The sequence below is a fragment of the Lutra lutra genome, chromosome 3 (assembly GCF_902655055.1).
Source record: "Lutra lutra chromosome 3, mLutLut1.2, whole genome shotgun sequence".
Taxonomy (NCBI): Eukaryota; Metazoa; Chordata; class Mammalia; order Carnivora; family Mustelidae; genus Lutra; species Lutra lutra.
Window position 1 is genome coordinate 13,381,246 of NC_062280.1, and position 13,752 is coordinate 13,394,997.

General features: G+C 36.9%; 1 protein-coding gene across 5 annotated transcripts in view; it reads right to left on the minus strand.

The window, feature by feature from the left end:
- TRAK2 (trafficking kinesin protein 2) overlaps positions 1 to 13,752 on the minus strand; it is a 63,108-nt gene that overhangs the window by 19,158 nt on the left and 30,198 nt on the right. For all 5 annotated transcript variants that reach the window (XM_047720752.1, XM_047720749.1, XM_047720750.1 and 2 more), the window contains 5 exons: positions 11,694 to 11,888; positions 4,642 to 4,718; positions 2,805 to 2,921; positions 1,633 to 1,842; positions 936 to 1,014 (listed from right to left, as the gene is read on the minus strand). In XM_047720752.1, the coding sequence (XP_047576708.1) occupies positions 936 to 1,014; positions 1,633 to 1,842; positions 2,805 to 2,921; positions 4,642 to 4,718; positions 11,694 to 11,697 (487 nt within the window). In that variant the 5' untranslated portion in view covers positions 11,698 to 11,888. The remainder of the gene's footprint in view (positions 1 to 935; positions 1,015 to 1,632; positions 1,843 to 2,804; positions 2,922 to 4,641; positions 4,719 to 11,693; positions 11,889 to 13,752) is intronic.

Genomic DNA, 13,752 nt, shown 5'->3' on the forward strand with positions numbered 1-13,752 from the left:
CCTCGGAAGCAATCCCTAGAGCCTAGCATTCTTACATGCACATAAAATAGAACCTTTAGAATTCCATGGAAGAAGGAAATTTTGCTTATAAAAACTCAGACATCAAACACAAGTGGCAAAACTCTTTCTCAGTGTTATATAAAACTATTTAAAAATTGACAGAAGGTCTATAACATTTCAAAGGATGGCAATTAGGAGGCAGAAGACTGGGATCTAAGCTGGTGGGCAAGTCATTTCCTCTTTGGTGTTTAGAGCACAAAGGTTGCGTGATGGAGCTCTGATGGAAAAGATTCAATTGACATTTTTTCTGGTTCTCTAACACCGTCCTTCTAAGCTATCTCCTTCATCTCCAGATGAACAGGCATGATGTTTCCTATCTTCTCTTTCAACATAAAAGGTTATATATTTATAGAGAAATTAGGTATCTTTCTCTAGTAAAGCCTTTTTCTAGCTGATTTATTTTTACAAATTATTTTTAATCAACAATATCAAACCAAAATACATTGTTATAGACATATAGCTGGCACTTAAATACTCATTAAATGTCACGTTTTATGCCATCATTTAAGCCCTGGCTCTGCCACTTATCAGTTTTCTAACTTTGGCAAACTATATTCTTTGTATAGTCTATAGGACTATTTCCTCATCGACAAAATAAAAGCTTCAATTCTTTTCACTCTAATGTGCTATAATTGATAGAAATCTAGGTCTTTCTTTAATGATGATGGCAATTTGAAATAAAGATATTTCTTAAAAGTACATATGATGTTTTGTTTAGAGTTGTGGGCTCAATGTGATATTCCAAGATTTTCAGTAACTTTTAAAAATTATTTCTTGAGATGCCTCTACTGAAACCACTGATTTAATTTCTGAGTTGGTGATATACCACCAAAGAACTGTCCAAAAACTATGAAATAAAATGTGTTAATACATACGAAGTTCTTTAACACAGTCATTGACAAGCTGTTGTTCCTTCTCTTCATAGGTAATAGTTTCTGTCTTTATGTGACAAGCCTTCAAGAAAAAAAAAATCAGTCTGTGATAGTATCTTCCAATGACTTTACAGTATTAACTTTAAAAACCTTTAATTCTCATTTGAAGGAAAGACAAAATCCAAAAAGTTTTATCTAAAATAAAGCTATGGGACAGGATATGACAAATATCTTCCCCTTATTCCTCTCAGGGCCTTTGCACATGCCTACTCATTCCCCCCTTGTACTCCCCTTTTCCATACTTTTCTTCCTCACTAATCCCTAGCCTCTGCTAAAAAGTCACTTACTTATTAGTTAGGACTCTGATTTCTCCCCGGTTATACAAGTTCAGGAAACCCTGTAATTTTCCAACATAGTTCTTATCACAGTTGTAATTATTTAGTTATTTTGTGTAAACTCCATAAGACATTTATACCATGCTGTGGATTTCTCTATTTCATCTATCAGCTTGCTATTATCTACTCATCAATGAATGGGATCTAAGTGACAATGAGAGACAAATACACATGCTTTGGCTGTCACCCCCTAATTGGAACGTCAATAGCAAATCCTTAGTTATGCCATATTTTACCTCAGTGCTACATGGACCTAAATCTAAAGGTAAAGGAAAGTGGGAATTAGTGGGAAAGTGGGTATGTACCTTGGATCGAAGAGCCATATTCTCCTCTTCCAGTTCCTTGAGTTTTTCTTGCAGCATGTCCAACTGTAGCAAACCTTGGGATAAGCTGAAGGACTCATTGAACCGGAGGGGTGTAGAACAGCTGGAATCCGTTTCACTCTCTTCAGAAGCAATAGAAACAATTCGAAGTAATTCATCTTTCTTGGACAGCTCATGCTGCAGTTGATTAACCTGCACATCAAAGGGTTTGATCTATAAGATGTTTCCATGTAACACTGCTTTTATTTCATGGAGCAATTGTTTCTTACCACAAAATAAAATCCATAAAATCAGTTGCTAGATTTTACTGACTAAAGTGTTAAAAAGAGAATAACAAACTTCAGATACTTTCTAAGATACAATGTTAGAGCATTAACTCAACCAATATAGCTTTTTCTGTGCTAGATGAGAAGCCAATTTTTATATTCAATATAATAAGAATGTAGGAAGAAAATTTCACGTAAGATGATACATTCACACTTAAAACAAAACTAAAAACCCTTCAAAGGTCACAATAGACCCTTCCTTCAAAGTCTCATTTAAGCTTTTAAGTATAACTCTGCATGACTTCCTAACTTTAGTTTTAGAAAACACATATTTTCAACTTAAAGGTTCAAATGTTATTAAATATAATGCATTTATAAAATATAAATGAAACCAGAAAATAACAAATTACAGGAAATTTTAAATGTAACCATCCAAGTTAACAATAAATCAGTTATCACGAAAGAATATTTATTACATGAAAAAAATTTCTTCACCTTTTCCTTTTGTTTGGATTTTTGAATAAAGATACCTCATTTGGGTATCTATTATTCAGGGTTATTTTTAAAAATAAATTTAAGGTAAGATCACACAGAAAGTCTACATAAAGGGAGGAGGAAAAAGTATCAGAATCTAAGCAGGGTGCCTCATGTTTGGTAGGTACTGAACATAGGCTTTTATCTTGACTAAAGTCGAGTCCCATGAGCTCACCTCTGCACAGTAACACTTCATTTCTCTATTGGTTGGTTCAATGGCCACCAACAAAGACAAGGTGCGCTGGTGTTATTTACCTACCTACTGTTACCACTTCAGGGGCACCCAGAAAATAAACTTCTTCATTGCCCAACAAGTAATTATTTCATGCTACAAATACTTGATCAAAGACTTACTTGATCAAAGGCTTGTCCCAGCTGCTCCTCCAGAGCTTCATTCTGCTCAGACAAGACATGGTTCCGTTTTAAGAGAGCTTGTCCAATTCGAGCAGCTAGCTCCAGATCACGATCTCTCTATTAGAACACCAAACACATCTTTTGAGTACAAACAAAATTAAATGGTAGTTTAGAAATTCTTCAGTTTCCCTAAACTCAAAAACAATGTCCTGGAAAGCATCAAGATTTATTTTAGTGTCCAGATATCACAAATAAGGGCCTGACACACTGGTGGTGTTTAATATATGTTGGTCAAATGGGAGGCCACCAGAGTTATAAATGCAAGACTGTATTTCTTTTCAAGTGAGATTTATTCATCACCCGATTAGAATCAAACAACCCAAACTTTAAACTTATGACTTGGGGAAATTAAAAAATCAATAGGGTCTTTAAAAAATGAAGACAGGGCCTGGCCCACAGTGAAAGCCCAACAGATATTTGCTGAATGCATTTGCCTATTATGCACAGTAAGGATACAGTTTGTATGATGACGACAGTTCCAGTGAGGGCAAAGTCTCAATGTATTCAGAGCCAGAGGCTTAAAGGAAAGCATAACCAAGAACCGTACTGTCAACTGCTGCAAAAATGATAATGTGAGATAAAAGAGGGGTTGACAGAGTAGAAGTTCTGAGGCTACAGGTTCTGCTAAAGCATGAAGAAAGGAGTTTAAAGAAGTCGGTGGTAATGGCGCAGGGAGGCCTACAGAGAAGCCAAGCCAAGCAAGAGTTACTCCTACGTAGACGTGATACACAGCAAGCATGCGGGAATCCCACCTATGTGGTGGTGGTGAGGACAGTATTCTGTGATGGAAACTGTTAATACACATCTAGCTGCCTTACGTTCGAGCATGGATTCCACTTACAGTAATCACTGTAAATAAAATTAAGCTTCTATCCTTTTGCTCTAAAACATATGAAAACAGGTAGATGAATTATCTCCAAACTTTCAAGGCCTATTTATCTCACTGCCAGTATAGGCTAAGTGGCATACACAACATCATTCTGGGGAGCTGCAGGGAGAGGGGAGAAGGGTACTTTGAAGAGAAAGTTTCTGTAAGATCAACTGAAGGTGACGTATACTGAGACACCTCTAAGAATGCCAGCCGGAAGAGAAACACGGCACTATCAAAAATGTCATGGACAAACTGAGCTCAAACAACAGTCCGAACTGAAAGGAAAAAAGGGAAGATGCCGGGGCGCCTGGGTGGCTCAGCGGGTTAAGCATCTGCCTTTGGCTTGGGTCATGATCCCAGGGTCCTGGGATCGAGCCCTGCGTTGGTCTCTCTGCTCAGCAGGGAGTCTGCTTCCCCCCCTCCTCTATGCCTGCCTCTCTGCCTACTTGTGTGCTTTCTCTCTCTCTCTCTCAAATAAGTAAAATCTTTTAAATAAAAAAAAATAAATAAAAAATAAATTAAAAAAAAAAGGGAAGATGCTGTGAACTGCTGGTACTGATTTGCAATGGAGATTATCCCTGAATGGGCACCTCTGCTGAAGGGAAATAGCAAGGATTTATTAAACAAAACAAAACAAAATAAAACTCCTTTTTTTAAGATAGGGATAGGGAAGCCAGCACCATTATAACAACAACAAAAATTAAACCGTCTGCAACTTCCTAACAATAAACTCCAGGAGCCATTCTACTTCGGAATGCCAGTTGGTAATGTCCGTCCACTTATAACAACCTTATACAAAATAACCCAGAGCAAAGATATCACTGTTTTTTATTTGATCCCCAACCTTGACAGATTTTAAATGACTGTTCAGTTTTAGTGCCACAGAAAGAGAAGATCGATTCCTACCTCTGCCAGGAGGTGTGTGACCATGTCGATATCATTGTAAGTTTTGGTCATCTGCTCCACTCTGTCTGTGCCTAGAACTAAGATAGTTAAAAACAACTGTTTATAGTATTTGGAAATATAAGGAAGTTTTAAATATTTGTAAGAGTTGGAAAATAACAACAACAAACCCAGGCTTTTACAAAAAGTCATTCAGGGGAATAAAAATATATGTGAAAGAAGAAAAGAAATGTTTATGTATTAGATACTCAGGAAATAGAGTGATAATTACAACCAAAATGTACATCATACAATGAATTAAGGAAGTTCTCAAATTATCATAAGGCAGCCACTTCCTCACTATCTCCTCTCCTCCAATAAGAACTTTGGTCCACTCACACTGAAGACTGTGGGCCTGAAGAAGAATGGATTAAATCACCGATTGTTACACGGCCCAAAGTTCCCAAGGGGTAAGTTAGTGAGGGGTTGTGTTATTACAAACATATTTAATTAGAATTCTGTTGTGATTATGTTGAATGTCTGTGATCACCTATTATGTGAGCTAATATCAATAAACAAGGAATGGACTTGTAGGCCTTTTTGTAGTTCTGTTATGAAGTATAATCTTTTTTTGCTTAATTAAAAACTTTACGAAAATTGCCACCATATGTTGGTCTCTACTATAAAATAAACTATAGGGGCGCCTGGGTGGCTCAGTGGGTTAAAGCCTCTGCCTTCAGCTCAGGTCATGATCTCAGGGTCCTGGGATCGAGCCCCACATCGGGCCCACCATCTCTCTCTCTCTGCCTACTTGTGATCTCTGGCTGTCAAATAAATAAATAAATAAATCTTTAAGAGAAACTGTATATTATATTATTATTTGCTTAATTTAAGTCCAGGATTTCTGCATTAAATTCAGGAACTGTCAATGCACTGAATAGTATAGCTCCAAAGAGAATGACTAGCATGACCCCAGTGATTCCACAGTCACAATAAGCGATACCCTTTTAAGCTAACGTTGCATACTAAAAGAGGGATTTAAAAAAAAAAAAGATTTTATTTATTTACTTAACAGAGAGAGATACAGCAAGAGAAGAACACATGCAGGGGGAGAGGGAAAGGGGGAAGCAGGATCCCCACTGAGCATGGAGCCCGATGTGGGGCTTGATCCCAGGACCCAGGGATCATGACCCCAGCCAAAGGCAGATGCTTAACCCACTGAGCCACCAGGGAGCCCCAGGACATGTATTACTTTTATTTGAGCTTTTTATTTTCCTTTCTAGCAAAACTCCTTAAAATGAATCTGGGACTTACCTGGAACTTAATTATTAATGACATCTTATTCCTAGCTAAAAGTAAAACAAAGTGCTGGATTAATAGTAATAGGAGATAGAAACTAAAAAGATCTGGAAAGAAACATTTTTATCCCCAAAGCATCTATATTTATAAGTAGAAAAACTGGCTCCACAATTTAACCACCGGAGGAAGAGAAACAGGTTTTTGGGCCAAAGGAATCTTCACAATTTACTTACCGTGTGAGGTCTCCATTATTTCTGGCCTCAGTAAGATGAGACAAAAACATCAAATCGTATCTATGTTCTAAATTAATTATAGAAAACCAGCCAATGGTTGCAAAGTTAAATGTAAACTAGGGTGGTGGGTCTTATCTCTAGATTCTAATTTAATTGATTTGCAGGAGCCCCAGGGCACATGCAGGAAGTGAGAGACACCCAGGGGTTCTGACGGGGAGCTAGCCCTGAAAACTACCAATTCAGAAGTTAACACTCGAAGCAAGAACCAAGAATCCTAGAAACTCAGTTAAAAACAGTTTTTGTAAAACTAACCAGAACAATATATGATATAGTCGATACGACAAGACTGACCAGAGTTGAAGGTAAAATGGTAAATTTATTTTGAAGTAAATTAAGGCTGTAATAAGGAGCCCGTGAGTTAAAAGTCGCACATGAAGAAAGGGGAAGAGAAAATAAAGGACACAGTAATACAGAAAAGAGATGTTTAGAATAAAAGATGTTTTAATGAGGAGAAACGAATAACAGTGAGAATAATAATGAGGTAACAACTTCCATCTCACAAGGTCATAAAAAAAAACCTGGGTCTGCTCATTCTCAGTAATGGGCTCTTTGCACCACGCTGCTGTTGCTGTCACAGTCCCACCGGGATCAGAAGGCCTTTACCTGATGAAATAAAGGCCTTTACCTGATGAAATAAAGGCCTTTACCTGATGAGATAACCAGTGTCCATCCGCGAATGCAGGTTACAAAACAACACAGATCCCAATCTTGTTTCAAAATTGTGAGCATCTCTTGTATACATATGGATATAGAAGAGAGGCTAGAAGGATACACGTTAAAATATCATAGTGGTTATCTCTGGGTACGGATTATGGTTGATCTCTTGTTTTTTTTTTTAATCTTTTGCTAAATTTTCCATGAAGAATAAATGTTATCTTTGCAATCAAAAAATAGCAGCTCTTGTTCAGAGGTTTCAAAAACAAAAATGAATTTTCAAATGCTTAAATATTTATTACGGCAAAGAAGTTAGATAAGGCAACCAGAATTCTCCAATTTTTGTTGTCTGTGGAATAGTGTCTATCTGTGCTACTGAGCCCCAAAGCTGGGCCACCTCAATTGCACAGAGCAGCTCAATTAATGTCAGTCAGTCGCAAAGCACATAGAAATGCAATGAATTCCTCCTTGTAGGCTCATCAGTTCTGTCTTCTCTTCCTTAACACAGTCCTCTTGGTAGATACGTTGCTTGGAAGATTCCAAAAGTACGCAGGGCAAATCTCTTAAGTGTTCTCTTGGCATTTAGGCATTGTAATTAAATGATGCCAAAGTGAGAGACTAATTCTGCTCTGTAACTCTGTAACCAAAAATGGAGAGCCAAGCAGACTGATTTTATTATAATCAATTCTATCAAATCCTATCTCCCTGTCAGTTCTCAGCTGTTAAAATAAAAATGTTACATAGTATAGAAATTAGCAACCTTCCTGGTTTACAGACAGGAACTCCTAACTCTTAAAAAATTTTTATATATTAGGGGAGATGATAAACATTTTTACAGAACAATTTTGCAAGTTGGTTTTCAAAGGCAGTTGATTAATGTTCAACATTTTTGGTGTAAGATTTGGAGAACCTGATGTTTCTGAAAAAATATGGCAGGGGGGGAGAATATACATAAGCACTTTATCAGTCCTTTAAGTTCTAACTCTTCATAATTTCCCACTGACCACTCAACCTCACCTATTTCCCATTGACCACTCAACAATGGGCCCATGTTAATCCATTTTGATATCTCTGTCATGAGATGGTGCTTGATAAGTCTCTCGTGTCTCTTTTCAAGGTCTAGAGTTTTTACAATTACTGAAATTTAAGAAGACTTCTAATCTCTCTAACCCTCTTGCAGCAAAAAATCAAAAACAAAGCAACAAAAAAACAAAAATGAAACACCAACAGCCCACATGGCATAGTCAAAGCCGCAAGAGCTCCTGGTAACTACAGACAGGACTTCCGGTTTCATCCCCGAAGATGCCGCTCTTGCTGCTGTAATGTGGAGAACGCTTCTGCAATGCAACAAATGGCCTTCAAAAGCACTGAGAACAGAGAGAAGGTGTCTGGTGATTTATACCATCTGGGATAGCCTTTCTCAACAGGGTTCCAGGGGAGAATTAAGCCCTACATACAATGATATAAGTGAGACAATTTTCTCAATACTCCCACAGATACTACTCAATAGATGTCTTGGGGCATACGACTTAATCATTTTGTGGAATTGGCTGAGAGGAAATATAAATATGTTAACCTCCATGATCTGACTTACAGCTACTGCTTCCTGAACTTTATCAGTTATATTTCTTTTCCTGCCAGTATAGATTAATAATTTTTGGGAGCAGACCTTGAGGAAAAGCATAACCAGAAGTAATTATTTCTACAACTGTATTTCTCTACAAAATTGTGCTCCCTCCCTAATTCCTTAAATTCTCCAATGAACATCACTATGAAATGGCCATATAGCTTTGGATGACAATGCTTTGTGCTGGTGGTTCTCAGATGTTAGGACTTATTAAAACAGGAGGACTCTCAGGAAGACTTGCTAAAACACAGGCTATGCTATTCTCCACTTCCAGAATTTCTGATTCTGCAGATCTGGGGTAGAGGCCCAAGAATTTGTATTTCTAACAAGTCTCCAAGTGATGTCGAGCTCTTAACTAAAACTTACAAGATTACGGGGCGCCTGAGTAGCTCAGTCGTTAAATGTCTGCCCCCTTCGGCTCAGGTCATGCTCCCGGACTCCTGGGATCTGGCTCCCTGCTCCGCAGGAAACCTGCTTCTCCCTCTCCCACTCCCTCTGCCTGTGTCCCCTCTCTCGCTGTGTCTCTCTCTGTCAAATAAATAAAGTCTTTAAAAAAAATAAATAAAAAATAAAACTTGTTAAGACTAATCATTTTTTCCCCCAACCCTTTTTTCTTATGCATTAGAAAGTGGTACGGGTGATCCCTTTTTTTCAAATAAAAAATACCGTGAAAGGCAGATCGGGCTTCTTTCTATTTTTAGCCTTTCCATGAACAAATGGCACTTCCTGTAATGATGTGCTCTGACTGCATTGCTCACCCCATAGCTCACTCTGGGTCTCTCTCTTAATAAAATTAAGGAAATCCTGAAATGACTTGTTCTGTATGCAAAATATTCTCTGAGTACCTTAAAAATTATACATGGCAGGGACTGGGACGGAATTATTTTTTTGGACCCACCCACTGCTCTCAAGTGTTCTATTTTAAAAGTAAACAATCTCTTTCTGGTTTGGTGAGGGCTCCAGAGAAACCCAGTATCCTTTCAGCCATCCGAGGTAGGCTCCCAACCCAAATCCCTGCCCATGCTTCCTTCTAAATTTATTTTTCTTCTCACAGCTCTTTCCACTTCTCTGTGTTACAAAAGAAAGTGCCTCTGCCTGTGCCACCTCTTTTTACTAGCTGTTAAAATGCATTTTATGGAGCAGGAGGACCTACTGGTATGTGAGGGAAGCAGGGATAAGAAGAGGCTGAAGTAGTACCAGAGAGCTAAACCCAGGACGGCCTATGAGGGTGCATAATGATTATTCACAACCACAGATCTTGGCATCTCAAAGGGACAGAAAACTGCTGGAAAGGGTCAGAGAATGTTTTGTATCTTGGCTTTTTAAAACATTGATCACTTTGCTAAATAAAGAAAACCACTTATCTTTTACATTCATAAGATGCAAATTCAAAACGAAGTGTATTTATATTTGAGTGAACTGGTAACCCAAAGAATTGATATCTTTAAAATAACAGTGAAATTGAGGCATAGTACCGAGATAAAGAATTAGCAGGCTAATTATAATCCTAGCTTATTTGCTTCAGCATCTTAAGTATATCATACGTAGTTCAATTTTCAAATTGTTGAAATGAAAATAGTACCTTTAGACTAAAGGATGAGGATACTTTTCTGGACCCTGGAAGTATGGGTCTGTAACATCCTATTAATCTTAAGTTTTAAATTGTTTCCTTGAACATCATGATTTACTTTGTATAAAGTCCAGAAAACCAAGTATTTTAGGATTTGACTACAATTTATTTTCCAAAGAAGTTTATTTTTATTTAAAATTCTTCCTAAAAGTAACTCCATGAAATTATGATAAGACAGCTTTTCCAGCTACAGTTCCATCCTCTAATGGCATATATGACAAAGAAAAAGTAAACTAAGGGGCACTTTCTGTGCCACTTTATCAAAATAATGACAGAAACTAAACTTATCCTGATGAAATTTCTGTTTGAATTTTCTTCTCACAAATCTAAAAATGAATGGAACAAAGAGAAATGGAAACAGAAAACAAGCACGTCTCAGAAAATCTCAAGCAAGCAACTTCTCAAACTTGAAAGTTAAGAAAACCTTAAGAGCTTTAATATTCAGCTATTTATAAGAATTATTGAGGAAGAAATAGTTTTATTTGAGTTTCCTGATATTCTAATTCAAGTTTAAACAATGTTTACAATTTTTTTTTCCTGAGCAGTAAAGTAACTGGTTTTAGGAAAACTACTATTAAAAGCAAGTTAAGGGTGCCTGGGTGGCTCAGTGGGTTAAGCCGCTGCCTTCGGCTCAGGTCATGATCTCAGGGTCCTGGGATCGAGTCCCGCATCGGGCTCTCTGCTCGGCGGAGAACCTGCTTCCTCCTCTCTCTCTCTCTGCCTGCCTCTCTGCCTACTTGTGATCTCTCTCTGTGAAATAAATAAATAAAATCTTTAAAAAAAAAAAAAAAAAGCAAGTTAATGCTTACTGTGAAAATTAGCATTTCACAACAATCATTAAAGACACTGAAGCAGTCACTGGGAAAAGGTTTAGGAACTGATGCAATGTCATATCTATCCCAAATGAGAAGAATTTTACAAACATACTAATGTTGAACTTAGAGACTTTTATTATATATCCTAGTAGCTACTATGAACAAAACATTTTTATAATGAATGAATTAAAAAAAGTCAGCTCATCCTGAAGCAGATGTTTGGAATGAGGTCAAAAGCAAAAGGTCTCCATTACTTCAATTATTAAAACTACTTATGTATTCAAAAACCACGCTTCTTAGTGACTGACCTCTTTCCTGTGAGAGTGTTTAACAGGAAATACAAAGTAAGATAGCTGATGGCTCCGGATATCAAACTACTGGGATAATAAATGTTTTGAGATATAAAGGGACATTAAAATTTTCAAATAAAATTTCAACTATTTTTTTTAAGTTCCTTTCTCTATTCAGCCTGAGAAAAGTATCAAATAAATAAAAAGTATCAAATAAAAGTATCAAATCAAATATCAGGAAACATCTGATTATTGCTTGCAACCCCAGACAGAGTCACAAGAATGACAAACTCGCTGCATTCAGACATAACACAGAATCATGTCTTTGTGCTGTGAAATCAGTTTGAGTTAAAGAAGGTACACAGTGAACAAGGTCTAGGGATGCCAAATGTTTTAAAAGTCAACACCGAGATGCTTATGATCTTAATCTCAATGGGCAAACTCTAAAAGGGTAAAAAAAATACTCACTCATATAATGGAAAGTCTCTTCAGCAAGGACTGGAGAGAGGGCATCAGGCGCATGCTGCTGCTGGCGTGGAGACTGAGTCCAGTCTTGATTTTCGTACAGAAAGAGAGAGTCTACTCTTAGCCTATACTGGGGTAGCTGTTCTTCCAGCAGACTCACCAGCTCAACTTCAGGGAGATCCTCATTGGAGCAGACATCTAAAGAGGAGAGTCCATGTAAATGAAGCCAAAATATTCCAACTTACCAGGCTACAGAGAAAACATCAGTGAAATTAGTTTGCAAAAATAGGATAACCAAAGAAACACTAGCCAGGATAATTTCTCCAGTGATTTTTATTAATATGTGTTGGTCTACAGTTGGTCTTTCTGTAGGTTTCTTTAATATGAAAACTTCTATGATAAAAATAATACCATGAATTTTAATTATACCTTACTTAAAAATATATTGCTTGGTGACTATAGCTATGTTTTTAAAAACTAAAATGAATTTGAACAAATTTCTTATCTCCTCCTTATCAGTCTATTTAGTGTTGCTTAAAAGAGAGCTGATCTCAAATAACATATATGCTTGGGGGGGGGAAAGGCAATACAAAACAATGAGCAGAAAATAGTTCAAAAGGAATAAAATGATGTATTCTTTAATAACAAAATTTGAACGCTTTCGAAGAGTCTTCAAAATTTGGAAAAATTACATTTCAGTATATTCTTACAGTAGCTAGATATTTAAAAAAATTAACATATATTGGTTAAATGTGAACCAGTAATGCTAACGTTTCAGCACAGTGTTCCAGCACTGGTGCTGGAATAAGTACCGTACCATTTTTACTTGAAAGATGTGGTACACTTGAAGTCCTGAATACCCTTCACATCGTACTCTCTCGCCGACACACCTCTAGCTGCCTCCTGAGTATAATCTCTGAACACACTTGGCTTCTCTGACTTTATGTGCTTGCCCCTGGCTTCCTGTTCCAAATACTGCCCCTCCTTTAACACTTACCGAATTTAGCAGTTTACAGAAAAAAGTAAATGTATCCCTTTTAACATGCTTAAAATAGAGAAAATACAGGATGTCATAGCAAGCCTCACACTTTATAAAGAGATCTGCTATTTCCTTTGTGGGTGGTATAAAGAAACATATTCTAACTCTGTCAAAGAACAACAAAGTTCATTTTAAGGAAGCATATCTTAAAAGACTAAATTTCTACTGCTTGACCTTAACAATGACACTTCCATAAATCAAACATGAGTAAGCTGACAATGTCACATACCACTCTTTACCCAGGACAAGCAGTGACTTCATAATCACAAAGATAAGGCACATAATCACAGAGATAAGGTACATTTAAAATCTTAAATACGATTCTAAAGAAGCTCTCAACCCTTAGCAGATCTTTTTTTTTTCTTAGCAGATCTTTTTAAAAGCCCTAAAAATACAACCAAATTTTATTACTACCAATTCCATGCAAGCATCCAAATTTTTCCTGCCATAAATTTATCACATACAAATTGTCAGTATAATACTTGAAAGAAAAAAAAATAATACTTGAAAGAAAAGAAGTTGACTATAAATACATGCTGAGCTATAAATAGGCTTGTGGGCAATACAGGAAATGAAGAACAAAGTTCAACATTCATTAAAAGAGCTTTTATTCTCTATAAACTATCTTTTATTTTATTTTATTTTATTTTAGATGACAGCTGTTCACTTTAATTGCTTAGAAAATGTTTAGTGTGGATGACATTTTAAAATCTTTACTGCAATTTCCTTCCCTGTCACCTCCTCTTCAACCCACAACATGTTTAACAAAATTGTTAACCATCTAAATTAGAAATCGTCTTTTAATACACATTAATGAGATTCTGTGAAAATTCAAGGTTACCAATTCCCTTCTTCCAAAAGGTACTTTTAAAAATGCATATACAGGGCGCCTGGGTGGCTCAGTGGGTTAAAGCCTCTGCTTTCCACTCAGGTCATGATCCCAGGGTCTTGGGATTGAGCCCCACGTCCTCTCTGCTCAGTGGGGAGCCTGCTTCCCTTCCTCTCCCTCTGCCTACTTGTGAT